This window comes from Podarcis erhardii (genome assembly GCF_964252035.2).
Source record: "Podarcis erhardii genome assembly, chromosome: 2".
Classification (NCBI taxonomy): Eukaryota; Metazoa; Chordata; class Lepidosauria; order Squamata; family Lacertidae; genus Podarcis; species Podarcis erhardii.
Window position 1 is genome coordinate 115,345,256 of NC_138498.1, and position 13,708 is coordinate 115,358,963.

The 13,708-nt window shown below is 47.1% G+C and overlaps 2 protein-coding genes across 3 annotated transcripts in view; one reads left to right on the forward strand and one right to left on the reverse strand.

Moving 5' to 3' along the window:
* The window catches only part of LOC309336753 (uncharacterized protein), a 238,396-nt gene that overhangs the window by 62,110 nt on the left and 162,578 nt on the right, over positions 1-13,708 (forward strand). The window lies entirely within an intron of this gene.
* LOC309336812 (uncharacterized protein) lies at positions 2,356-11,846 on the reverse strand. Of its 2 annotated transcripts, none has more exons than XM_081853169.1 (5): positions 11,736-11,846; positions 9,662-9,735; positions 7,785-7,911; positions 6,305-6,418; positions 2,356-4,758 (listed from the first exon to the last, which is right to left on the reverse strand). In XM_081853169.1, exons 2-5 carry the CDS (start codon positions 9,686-9,688, stop codon positions 3,353-3,355), a joined length of 1,674 nt encoding a protein of 557 aa, XP_081709295.1. In that variant the 5' UTR covers positions 9,689-9,735; positions 11,736-11,846; the 3' UTR covers positions 2,356-3,352. The 2 variants fall into 2 exon arrangements, with proteins under 2 accessions (XP_081709295.1, XP_081709296.1); XM_081853170.1 differs by having other exon boundaries at positions 11,722-11,745.

The following is a 13,708-nucleotide window of genomic DNA, read 5'->3' on the forward strand; positions in this document are numbered from 1 at the left end:
GCTCCCTATGGTATGTGCATGGAAACTGTCATAAAGAAAGTCCTTTTAATTTTTCTTCTCTTCTATTCCCACCCCCTTTTCTTCTATTTTTTTGGCTTTCCTTTGGTGTTTTTCTTTTCTCTTTCTCTCTTCGTTTTTGTTTAGTTCCTTTTATTTTGTGGTATTATGAGTTTTAATAAAATCATGAAGACAGGAGTGCCTAGCGTGCTCTGGTCCATGGAGTCACGAAGAGTCGGACACGACTAAACGACAACAAAATAAAATCATATTTTTTATTTAAAAAACTGACCTTTTTTGGAGAAATACACATGTAAGCTTGGATTATTGTCATCTTTTTGCAGTGTCAAACTGAGGTGGACATTGACTGTATGGGCTACAGGCAGGCTTAACCCCATTGTTGCTGTTTGTTAAAAGATCCAATAAAAACTGGTTTTTAAAAATATGAAGTTATATGTGTATTTTATATAATACACAATTGATTTTTTTTTTTAAAAAAAGCACCATAGAATTGTAGAGTTGGAAGGGACCCCACGGGTCCTCTAGAAGACCAACCCCCGCAATACAAGAATCTCAGCTCATGCATCCATGACAGGTGGCTATCTGACCTCTGCTTAAAAGCCACCAAAGGAGGAGAATCCACCTCTCAAGGGAGACCATTCCACTGTCAAACAGCTCTCACTGTTAGAAAGTCTTTCCCAATGTTTAGCCTGAATCTTCTCTCTTGTAACTTGAAGCCAGTGGTTCAGCTCCTTCCCTCCAGAGCAGGAGAAAACAAGCTTGCTCCCTCTTCCATGTGACAGCCCTTGAGATATTTGAAGATGGCTCTCCTATCTCCGCTGTCTCCTCTTTCGCAGGCTAAACATACCCAGCTCCTTCAACCATTCCTCATCAGGCTTGGTTTATATTGCGGCCCTCCATTGGTTGCTGGACTGCAACTCCCATCACCCCCCAGGCCATTTATGCTGACTGGGGGCTGATGGGAATTGGGAGTTTATATGTGTGTGTACGTACACAAACACACACAGAGGGAAAGAAAGGGAGATCCCTGTCTTATTACACCAAAACATGACAAAGTTGCCCCATTTTTCTATGATTTATCTGCTGGTTTCTAAACAAGAACTTCTAAAAAATCTCTCCAGCGTTTTGTTTTGAGTGTTGGCCTAAATGTTGGGAGGCCAGGGGTCTAGCCCACTCCAACCCCCAAAGCCATGAAGCTCAGTGGGTGGCTTTGAGCAAACCCAGCCTTAAAGGTAAAGGGACCCATGACCATTAAAACCAGTTGCGGCGCTCATCTTGATTTATTGGCTGAGGGAGCCGACGTACAGCTTCCGGGTCATGTGGCCAGCATGACTAAGCTGCTTCTGGCGAACCAGAGCAGCGCCGTTTACCTTCCCGCCGGAGTGGTACCTATTTATCTTCTTGCACTTTGACGTGCTTTCAAACTGCTAGGTTGGCAGGAACAGGGACCGAGCAACGGGAGCTCACCCCGTCATGGGGTTTCGAACCGCTGACCTTCTGATCGGCAAGTCCTAGGCTCTGTGGCTTAACCCACGGCTCCACCCGCGTCCCAAAAAAAACCAGCCTTAACCTACTTCAAATGGTTGCTGTGAAGATAAAATGGGGAAAGGGAGAACCACATACATACACTAGTAGTCAAAATTGTGGAAACCTTTTGGGAAAAATGTATTTCTGAGGTTTGATTGCTCATAAAACCACTTTTTGGGAGGTAATACCATAAAATTATATATCAATGGAAAGATAATTTAATGAAGACATGTAATGCAACAAAGTTTGTTCAGTGATCTGTATTCTATCAAAAGGGATGTGGGTGACGCTGGGTCTAAACCACTGAGCCTCTTGGGTTTGCTGATCAGAAGGTCGGCGGTTCAAATCCCCGCGACGGGATGAGCTCCCGTTGCTCGGTCCCTGCTCCTGCCAACCTAGCAGTTTGAAAGCATGCCAATGCAAGTAGATAAATATGTACTGCTCCAGCGGGAAGGTAAACGGCGTTACTGTGCGCTGCTCTGGTTTCGCCAGAAGCAGATTAGTCACATGACCCGGAGAAACGGTCTGCAGACAAACATCGGCTCCGTCGGCCTGTAAAGCAAAATGAGTGCCGCAACCCCAGAGTTGTCTGCAACTGGACTTAATTGTCCAGTTAACTTAATTTATCAATAGTTATAGCCAAATAACCAGAAAAAGGAAACACAATATGCAGTAGCTTTAGCCAATGAGCATGAGTGTTGAGAAAGCCAATCAGGTGTTATGAGTCATCAAATTTTGGACAAAGCACCGCCTTTCGGAAATCCCCACCCCCACATATGGCAGCCCTACAGGAGAGAAAGGGTTAAACTCTCTTTTTAAATATGATTTTTATTAAATTTTGTATCTTACAATCTCAAATAAACATTTTACATAAGATATAAATGTCTTCCTTTCTTGTCTTTCTATGGTTCATTTTGCATATCTTATATCCCTGCATATTTTTAAAAAAACGATACCAGTCAGTTTTCCACGATCACATCCATCAAAACTTATTTACAGTTGTTCTTGAACGTTTAAGGCGGCATGAAATATGGCCAAAAAGCTTCTCCCACATCCTGAACAGTCATGGGAAGTACCATATTTTTCGCTCTATAACACGCACCTGACCGTAACACGCACATAGTTTTTAGAGGAGGAAAACAAGAAAAAAATATTCTAAATGAAACAGTGGATGTATGATTTTTGTGGTTCATGCTGTGGCCACAGACATGTGATCTGACAGTGAGTTTGGAGTAGCCCAATGCAAAAATCCTGAGGATCCTTTGTAACCACGCTTTAAGTGGGGAGGGAAGGAAAAGCACTCAAGGGACAAGGATCATGCGTGGGGTGGGTGGAGAAGGATGCTGCTAATAATGAAGAAGAGGGGTATAAGGGGAGAAGGCTCTTCTCCTCTCCCGCTTTGCTCCTTTAAAGCAAGCAGGCTCTGCTTTTCTCCCTCCTCCCCGCTCATCCCCGGCTTAGCGAGCTGAAAAACTTTGCTGCTATTTAGCTAGCTGAGTGGGGAGGAGAGAGGAGTGTAAGCGGCTCCTCTCCTCTCCCGCTTTGCTCCTTTAAAGAAGCAGGCTCTCTGTCCCTCTCTCCTCCCCACTCAGCGGCTCTTCTCCCGCTTTGCTGTTTCAAAGCGAGCCACAGAGGAGGGAAGGAAGGGGAACCATGGATCCTCTGCTCACGACTGCAGCAGATCCCCCGCCACCCGTAGGCATTCGCTCCATAACACGCACAGACATTTCCCCTTACTTTCTAGGAGGGAAAAAGTGAGTGTTATGGTGCAAAAAATACGGTATCTCCTGGATGAGATCTCTGGTGATCAACGACGTGTGATCTTGCGCGAACCTCTTCTGTAGGGCTTCTTCCTCGCGTGGATTCTCACATGTTGAAGAAGGTTTCCTCTGTCGCTGAAGCTCTTTTCACAGTGGGGGCACTCATATGGCTTCTCTCCTGTGTGTATTCGCTCGTGTCGCTCAAGTTTACTTTTCTCAATAAAGGCTTTCCCACACTCTAAGCAAACGTAAGGTCTGTCGCCTGTGTGAATCCTCTCATGAATCATCAGCCTTGACCTGCGGTCATAGCTCTTCCCACAGCGCAAACATCTGTACGGCTTCTTACCTGAATGTCTTTTCCTGTGGTGATGTTGAAGGGCTGAACTTTTGCCGAAGATCCTCCCACAGTCTGAGCATTGATTCTTATGCATTCTCAAATGCTTAGCAAGGCACGATCTCTGACTTAAACGTTTGCCGCATTCGGGGCACGGAAATGATTTTCCCGCTTTGTGGGTTCTCTCGTGACATATGAGGGCCGAACTGCAACGAAAGCTTTTCCTACAGAATGAGCACTGATAAGGTTTCTCGCCAGTGTGGATTCTCCTGTGCGATTTAAGATATGAATTATTTCGGAAGCTTTTCCCGCAATCTGAGCAATTATGCGGTTTCTCTCCTCCGTGAGTTTTCTTGTGCCTGGTATAGTTAGCCAAACAATTGAAGCTCCTGCCGCAGTCCAAGCATTTGTAGGGTTTCTCTCCTGTGTGTGTCCTCTTGTGAACTATAAGGTGCTCTTTCGCTCTGAATCCTTTCCCACACTCTGAGCATTGGAACGGCCGCTCATCTTTGTGGATGTATTCATGTCTGTCAACGTGTGCTTTGCTGCTAAATTTCTTCCCGCAGTAGGAACACACGTATGGCTTCTCTCTGGTGTGGACGCGTCTGTGTTGACGAAGGCTTCGTTTGTGTAGGAAACTTTTCCCGCAATCTGCGCACGAGTGAGGCTTCTCTCCCGTGTGGATTCTCTCGTGCGAGCGAAGGTTTGACGGCGAACTGAACATTTTCCCGCACTCCGAGCACTTGTATGGCTTTTCTCCCGTGTGGGACCGCTGATGTATAACAAGGTACGTGTTGTTACAAAAGGTTTTCCCACAGACAGGGCACTTTTCCGAGTTTGCCACTCTACGTTTTCTGTTCGGGGCTTTAGGGGGAGTGTTTTTCTTTGGTCGGCTCTTGATTTGTGTCTGCTCTTTGCTCTTCCGAGCGGGAACGGCTTTGGCCTTTCGATTTCCAAGACGCTTTCTCTGAGGCTGCCCAGCTCTGCGGCAGGTCTGAGAGCTCTCCCCCTTTCTCTGGGTCTCTTCACCCCTTTGCAACTGCATCTCTTCTTGCTTCCCCAGGGCGAAACTTTCCGGCTGAATAGGTTTCTTTGTATTCTCACTCACCTGCTCATCTCCTGTTGGAATGAGACAGGAAACTGTCAATTTGTATTCTGAAAGGAGCTACGAACACTGTAGGAGAAGCAGGGAAAAAAATCAAGGAAGCTTCTTGGGAGTCATGGGCTAACCTATGATTTATGCATAGTGGGGAAAGCAGAAAGGGGGGAAACTGCAGACTGTTGTATTTGTCCCAGTGGAGCAGACCTGAGACAGCAAACGCTATATCAGGTCTGCTCCACTGGGATAAGTACAACAAACTCCCTAGGGCTTCTGCAGATGTCCTCTCTGGTTGTCACGGCAACAGACTCCCCCCCCCCGGCAGGAAGACTTACCCACGACCTTCACAGCTTCCGTAGGACCAAGACCTTCTGGCATCCCAGCCTACATCACAGGGTTGTTGTGAAGATGCTATGAGGGTAGAGGTGGCATACACAGCCCAGATGCCCTGTTCTCACATGGGACTTGCAGCAATCTTCCTTCCTAATTATCTCCAGACCTGATTTGCTTCCCCACCTGATGCTGCCAGGCCACATTTGGGGGGCCCAAAACCAAGTGTGTTAAAATAGTAACAATTATTATTATTATTATTATTATTATTATTATTATTATTACTGAAGCACAAGTTTCTAAACAGTCTTCAGAAACAGCAGCATGTAGAGCCCTGACCAAAATCTATTCCAGCTAGAGCTGGAATGCTAAAAGTGTCAATTTGCATTTCTCACTGCAGAAAGTATTGATCTGATATGTAGAGATCTTTCCCATTATACTTAATTCCGCAAGCTTCTCTCTATGAAAGAAACAAGCAGGTGGTCCATGATGTTTGGGTTATTCCTTCCGAGAAGCTGAGTACAGCTGGCCAAAACTGGTTCTCTTATCTCTTCAGTCAAGGTCATGCTGACTATAATAGTAAGGCCAGAAGGAGCCTGGGTTTCGCTTTCTATCTCTTTTCCTTCTGGTGTGGTGTTCTGTATATAAATACAGTGGTACCTCAGGTTAAGTACTTAATTCGTTCTGGAGGTCCGTTCTTAACCTGAAACTGTTCTTAACCTGAAGCACCACTTTAGCTAATGGGGCCTCCTGCTGCAGTCACTGCGCAATTTCTGTTCTTATCCTGAAGCAAAGTTCTTAACCCAATGTACTATTTCTGGGTTAGCGGAGTCTGTAACCTGAAGCGTCTGTAACCCGAGGTACCACTGTAGTGTTAAGGTTTAGTCTTATTATAGGTTATTGTAAGTTTAAGTTAAATCTGCTGCAACTGGATTTCTTATGAACAGTGCCAATGAAATACAATTGCCTCTGGTCTATTTTTTGGGAATCCTGCAATGTGTTTAAGCTTTTACTCTGCTAACTATACGCTGAAATCTGCTCTGGATCAATATTGAGTAGAATTTCAATGACAAACAGGAGCACTGGACTTTTAGCACTCTTTCCCTCCCCGTGAGGGGCACATTGTGCAAAATGAACACAAAGCAGCCTGCAGGCTTGCATAAAGATCTAGCGTGGCACTGCGATTGGCCCAGCTCCGAATGGCTCCTTGCCAGCCTCTGTTTCGAAATGGCTCACCTGAGCTACTGCCTGGTGGGATCTCATGCTCCTTGTGTTCCTGCTGATCAGGTGCCCACAGCATTTCCCATCGCTCCAGGGCGGAGATCAGGTCTGGTTTCGAAGGCTGAAGTGCTGCTTATGAGAGGAAGGAAAAACAAGAGCGTGGGGGAAAAACACAGACTGTTTTGGTATGTTACCAGAAAAAAGAAGTCCTATTGTTAGTTAGATTTCTTAGCCTTCACCACAAGGTCCCAGGCTGAGTTCAAACCACTTAGATGTGGAGGTCCAGCTCCGAGGCCCTTCCAGTGGTTCCCCCACTGCGAGAAGTGAAGTTACGGGGAACCAGGCAGAGGGCCTTCTTGGTGGTGGTGCCCACACTGTGGAAGGCCCTCCCATCAGATGTCAAGGAGATACGTATCTTAGAAGACATCTGAAGGCAGCCCTATATCAGAAGGTTTTAATTACAGATAGGTAGCCGTGTTGGTCTGCCATGGTCAAAACAAAATAAAAAAATTCCTTCCAGTAGCACCTTAAAGACCAACTGAGTTAGTTCTAGGTATGAGCTTTCGTGTGCATGCACACTTCTTCAGATACACCTGCATGCACACGAAAGCTCATACCTAGAACTAACTCAGTTGGTCTTTAAGGTGCTACTGGAAGGAATTTTTTTAGAAGGTTTTAATGTTTGATAATTACTGTGTTTTTCGCCCCACAGGGCGCACTGGCCCATAGGGCGCACCTAGGTTTTTTTTTGGGGGGGGGGGAATAAAGAAAAAAAATATTTCCCCTCCAGGCACGGAGCTTCCCCCGAGCCCAGCCCCCAGAACAGGCTGCTATCCGCAAGCCTAGGGAGCCCGGAGGGAAGTCACGCCGGTCTCCCCAGGCTTGCGGATATCTGCCGGAAGCCTTGGGAGCCCGGCGGGAACTTTTTTCAGCAAAAGCCTGCATTTGCCCCATAAAATGCAAAGAGGCATTTTATAACCCCTGAGATCCAACCAGCCCACCAGCGCCAGCTGTTGCAAGGCAAGGGTCAAGTACAGTCATACCTCAGGTTACAGCCGCTTCAGGTTGTGATTTTTCAGGTTACAGACCGCCGAAACCCGGAAGTACCGGAACAGGTTACTTCCGAGTTTCGGCGGCCGTGCATGTGCAGAAGCACTAAATCGCACTTTGCACATGCACAGAAGCGCCAAATTGCAACCCGTGCGTGAACAGACGTGCCGCTGCGGGTTGTGAACGCTGCGGGTTGCAAATGTGCATCCCGCATGGATCACGTTCGCAACCCGAGCATCCACTGTATAGGAGTCCACATCCTGGACCAGCTATAGTTTCCAGATGTTTTTTCAAATGCAGCCACCTGTAGAGCATATCACAAGAATCCAATGGTAGCACTGCAACACCTGCCCTCCTCACCAGCCTCAAGCGTTGTTGTTTTTAAGCAGAAAGGGAGGGCATGTCTCTGTGGCCGGATCTATTGTTTCAAACAAGGGATGCTCACCCACAGAAACCACATTCTCATAGCTCTTCAGCATGACGTCCCTGTAGGTGGCTCTTTGCGTTGGGTCCAGCAGAGCCCACTCTGCTTTTGTGAAATACACGGCCACATCCTCAAAAGCCACAGGCTCCTAAAAGAAGAAGGAAACTTTTAAAGCAACTGTTGGCCTGGGACCACACTTAAAAGCTGGGAGTTGTGCAATGGACTTTCTGTAGTTTCATCACCATTTCAGCAACCACTAGAACATGGGTAGGCAACCTAAGGCCCGGGGGCCGGATCCGGCCCAATCACCTTCTAAATCTGGCCCGCAGATGGTCCGGGAAGCAGCATGTTTTTACATGAGTAGAATGTGTCCTTTTATCTAAAATGCATCTCTGGGTTATTTGACGGGCCTGCCTGGTGTTTTTACATGAGTAGAATGTGTGCTTTTATTTAAAATGCATCTCTGGGTAATTTGCAGGGCATAGGAATTCGTTCATTCCTCCCCCCAATATAGTCCGGCCCCCCACAAGGTCTGAGGGCCTCCTGCTGAAAAAGTTTGCTGACCCCTGCTCTAGAAGGCCAAAGGCTCCCCGCAACTGATCTGAGAGCCAGTGTGACATCATGGTTAGAACGCTGACCTAGGACCAGGGAGACCAGGGTTCGAATCCCCACTCAGCCATGCAGCTCACTGGGTGACCTCGGTCAGTCACTGTCTCTCAGCCTAACCTACCTCATAAGGTTGTTGTGAAGGTGAAATGGGGAGGAGGAGATCCTTGGAAGATAAAGGTGGTAGAGGCAGGTAATTTATTACGGTCAAAGACCAGCTCACATAACACAATACAATAAAAACAGCGTTCATAAAGATAAAATATACAATTGGAGCAGATTGCAGTAATAGCTTGTGGGTTAAAATTGAGATATATACATACACCCGTACAACTGAGATTTCGGCTACCATAAAAAATTGACCCTGAGGCGCCCCAAAGGGCAACTTGGGAGTCCTTCAGGCAACTGCTGCTACTGCCCCTGGTCTCTGATCTGCCCCCCTGCCCCAAAGAGAGGTGCCTCCTCACACTGCCCCACAGGGGCCTGGAAAGAGGATGCCCCCAGCTTTAGTGGCCCAATGGAGACTGGCCAGAGGTGAACATGAAGCCAGCGCCTTACCTTGGGAGGCAGCAGTGGGCATTGCCACACCTGCATGGTGGAAAGGCCCTCCTTCAGCTCCCAGGCAGGCCTGGTGCCAGCCTCACTGCCCAGCCTCCCACTTGTCTGCCCATTGGTCTTGGTGCTGACCTTTAAAGCCCTCAACGCCCTCGGTCCTGTATACCATCCCCATCGTTCAGCCCAGACACTGAGATCCAGCACCGAGGGCCTTCTGGCAGTTCCCTCATTGTGAGAAGTGAAGTTACAGGGAATCAGGCAGAGGGCCTTCTCGGTAGTGGCGCCCGCCCTTCAGATGTGAAGGAAATAAGCGGCTGTCTTCTCTTTAAAAGACATCTGAAGGTAGCTCTGTTTAGGCAAGTTTTTAATACAATGGTACCTCAGGTTACATACGCTTCAGGTTACAGACTCCGCTAACCCAGAAATACTGCTTCAGGTTAAGAACTTTGCTTCAGGATGAGAACAGAAATCGGGCTCCAGCGGCGCAGCGGCAGCGGGAGGCACCATTAGCTAAAGTAATGCTTCAGGTTAAGTATAGTTTCAGGTTAAGTATGGACCTCTGGAACGAATTAAGTACTTAACCTGAGGTACCACTGTATTTAATGCTGTACAGTGGTACAGAATGCACACAGAATAAAAAGGATTTCTGGAGGGCCCCCAAGATAAGTGCTATTTCCACTTTCCAACTTGCTATGAGACTCATCGTCATCGTCAGCTATCTCAAACAATTCTCGCACCTGGTTTGTCTCCACCGCAGCAGCCATTCTTTGTCAAGCCAATGCAGCAGAAGACTCTGGGAACTATGCACCTCCTGTGGGAGGAAGAAAGTTAATTCAGAAAACACTGTGACCCTTTTTTTTCTCTCTCTCTCTCTTATGGCTGGGCCCCTAACCCCCCCCCCCCCCCGTCTCTCTGTCTGTCTCTCTATCTCTCTCTCTCTTCCATCTAAAAAAATTCCTTCCAGTAGCACCTTAAAGACCAACTGAGTTAGTTCTAGGTATGAGCTTTCGTGTGCATGCACACTTCTTCAGATACAGCACTTCTTCGTGTATCTGAAGAAGTGTGCATGCACATGAAAGCTCATACCTAGAACTAACTCAGTTGGTCTTTAAGGTGCTACTGGAAGGAATTTTTTTATTTTGTTTTGACCATGGCAGACCAACACGGCTACCTATCTCTTCCATCTATACAGTATTGCAAAGCTTTCAAGCAGCTCTTGTGATAGGACTTTTGAGGTCTTAGATATATGTTAAATGTTCATAAGTATACCAACCAAGCAGGTCCATAGATCAGCACAGGAAGACTGACCTGAAACCATTTTTGATTCCCAAACTGACCTTAATTATTTCTATGCAAGGTCAAAGTGGGAAACCTCCCCATTATCTCTTTCCTCACAAATCCTGTCTTAAGGGAACATTTAAGATATGAATATGCCCTTGTGAACTCGCTTTTGAATACGGAGGAGAAACAGGAGTAGCATCTGTTCTACATTACCCCAGTTCCAACTTCAAATAGAGAAGGGGTATTGGGATGAGCCCTTGTTCAAATCGTTGCTCTGCCACAAAAGCAGCACAGGAAAACAGCCCTGGAACCATTTTGACTCTCAAACTTACCAAATGTTTTCTCTGCAAGGTTGAAGGAAGTGGGAAAGTCTCCCCATTGTCTCTTCATTCACAAACCCTGTCTTAAGGGTATGTCTGTGCATGAATAGGGTGTGAGCCTGTGACCTGGCTCAGGAACTAAGTATTTATCATTACAAAAGACTGGCCAGGCTCCCCAGGGTATACAATCAAGTAACCATTAACAGATAACCTGGCAGAACAGGAGGTAAACAACTCACTCAAGATTTCTGCTGGAGACCACCCCTTCTGTGATGTAGGTATGATGTATCTGGGGGTGGTCTTGATCTACAGGGTGGCAATTTCAAAAGTCTATATAGGGGCTTGCACACCATTGTTCTGGGTTCCTCCTCCCTCCTGTGTGTGGTGAGTGAGGACCCTGTTGCAACAGATCAATAAAGATCAGGCTTACTAGCTGCTTTGCTTCTCAATATTCTCTGGTTGGCCTCTGTTATTTTCTCCTACCAATAGGGAACCTACATAAGGACTCTATATGGGCTCTTGGATATCCCATAAGGGAAAAAAGGGCAGATTTTTGTTTACAACACCCTTCACCCATCTCCAAACACCAGGAGGTCTCTGATCATCTCCAGAAGCTCCTGGAGAACCCTGCCCTAACTCTTTACAATCTAAATATAATTTGAGCGGGTGGAAGATATAGGGTTATGGCATGGCATTCTAGAGCAGACTCCTAGGAACAAACGGAGCCCTTAGAGAACCATAGAATTCTAGAGCTGGAAGGGGGACCCATAGGGTCCTCTAGTCCACCCCCCCCCACACAATGCAAGAATCCTGCCCACAGCTTTCCCTTAGCGGGATCAAGGCACAAATACTCTCGGACAGACACACGAACCCCATTGTGCCACTGGAGGCTTCTTAATATTCCCAATAAAGTTTCAGGGTAGCAAACTCTGCCAAGTTACTAATTGCATCAGTTATGGACGCAGATTTATACTACAGCCACATATTTTCTCTGGAACAAGAGCAACAAGAAATGCAAAGAGGGAGGAGAAGATGGAAGGAACCCAGAAAATAAACTTTCACTAAAAGGGGGCGGGATTTGCATAGAAAGACAGACAGGAATGTCTCTGCGGCCTAGTCCAAGAAGGAATTGGCTCCCTAACAAAATCACCAAGCCTCAGCAAACCCCCCCCCCCCCACATTCCCCTTTCCTATACCAGCAGACGCCTACCTCTGCCCGCCAAGAAGCAGCCCCGACGAGAAAGAGAGCGAAGCGTTTTGCAACGCAGAGGAAGCAAGTCACCAGGCTCGCGCAGATTTACCTGTGCGAAGACCAAATGCCAGTGAGCATGCGCAAAGGGAGTGTGCGCATGCTCAGTAGCAGCAACCGAAGCCTTTCCCCGCCCTTCTCACGCCCCCTTCTCTTGCCCTCACTTAGAAGCAGATTCTCCTGCAGCCTCTCTACCCCACAACGTGCGCGAGGACAAAGAGGGTCCTGTTTTTGGCGAGCAGAGGAGGATCGCCTGCAGGGTGTCCTGTTAACAACCTGACAGGGCTAAAATTTGCAAGGGTGGGGAAGATGCGGGCAGGTGTGCACGTGTGTTTGTGCACACGCGTGTGCGTGATCGATTGTTGTGGCCGCGATTTCCTCGCTGGTGAAAAGTTGTCCCCGGTGTCAAATGCAGGCGCGGGTAGGACTTGAGTACCTGCCGTAGCTGCTTGGTTAGAGGCGATATAGGGGCTCATTGGTGAGTCGCCAAGCACTAAACGTGCCCTTGTGAACTCGCTTTTGAATACGGAGGAGAAACAGGAGTAGCATCTGTTCTACATTACCCCAGTTGCAACTTCAAATAGAGCAGAAGGGGTATTGGAGTGAGCACTGGTTCAAATCGTTGCTCTGCCACAAAGTTTGCTGGCTGCTCTTATAGTAATAATATTATTGTAATAATTTATTATTTATACCCTGCCTATCTGGCTCGGTTTCCCCAGCCACTCTGGGAGGCTTCCAACAGAATATTAAAAACACGATAGAACACCAAACACTAAAAGTCTGATAGTTACTTATTTCTTTGACATCTGATGGGAGGGCGTTCCACAGGGCGGGCGCCACTATCGAGAAGGCCCTCTGCCTGGTTCCCTGTAACTTCACTTCTTGCAGTGAGGGAACCGCCAGAAGGCCCTCGGTGCTGGACCTCAGTGTCTGGGCTGAACGATGGGGGTGGAGACGCTCCTTCAGGTATACTGGGCCGAGGCCGTTTAGGGTTCTAAAAGTCAGCACCAACACTTTGAACTGTGCTTGGAAACGTACTGGGAGCCAATGAAGGTCTTTCAAGACCGGTGTTATGTGGTCTCAGTGGCCGCTCCCAGTCACCAGTCTAGCTGCCGCATTCTGGATTAGTTGTAGTTTCTGAGTCACCTTCAAAGGTAGCCCCACATAGAGCGAATTGCAGTAGTCCAAGCAAGAGATAACCAGAGCATGCACTACTCTGGAAAGACAGTCTGCGGGTAGGTCGGGTCTCAGCCTGCATACCAGATGGAGCTGCTAGACATCTGCCCTGGACATAGAATTGACCTGCGCCTCCATGGACAGCTGTGAGTCCAAAATGACTCCCAGGTTGCGCACTTGGTCCTTTTGGGGCACAGTTACTCCATTCAGGATCAGGGAGTCCTCCACACCTGCCCACCCCCCCCAAAAAAACAGTACTTCTGTCTTGTCAGGATTCAACCTCAAGCCAGTCATGTCCTCTAAACGTGGCCTACCTCTCAGGGCGGTTTTGAAGACAAAAGCAGAGGGGGCAGGGCATGTACAGAAAGATTGTAGTGTTTTTTTAATAAAAAAAAATAGTTGAAAGGAGAGAGGTATCACTGCGTACATGTTTATAGGTCTGCTAACTACTGACCTACCCGAATGTGAAGGGCTTTGATAAATTTATTGTGATAAATAAAAGTCATGCTTTTGTAGAAATACACAGGACAAATCTAAAATATTCATCTAAAACAAGTTTAATAAAAATTGTCAGGGGGGAAAACCCAAACCCCTCTTTAATGCCCTGTATTACAGATCAGCTCACAGAGTCCAGACTTGTGTGGTGAAAGAATTGCTTTCTTGGAAGACAATGTATTTCAATACAATTCTAGAGGCAGGTTTAGAAAGGAATGCAGAAAATCATTAACACTACAAAAGAAGCGAACTACAAGCAGCAT

Excerpts from the sequence above, each read along its gene's own strand:
- LOC309336812 (XM_081853169.1), bottom strand. The coding sequence starts at position 9,688 with ATGGCTGCTGCGGTGGAGACAAACCAG. Across the intron at positions 6,419-7,784 it reads TGAGAATGTGGTTTCTGTGG|CACTTCAGCCTTCGAAACCA; the intron begins GTGAGCATCCCT and ends TCTCATAAGCAG. Across the intron at positions 4,759-6,304 it reads CCCACCAGGCAGTAGCTCAG|GAGATGAGCAGGTGAGTGAG; the intron begins GTGAGCCATTTC and ends TCATTCCAACAG.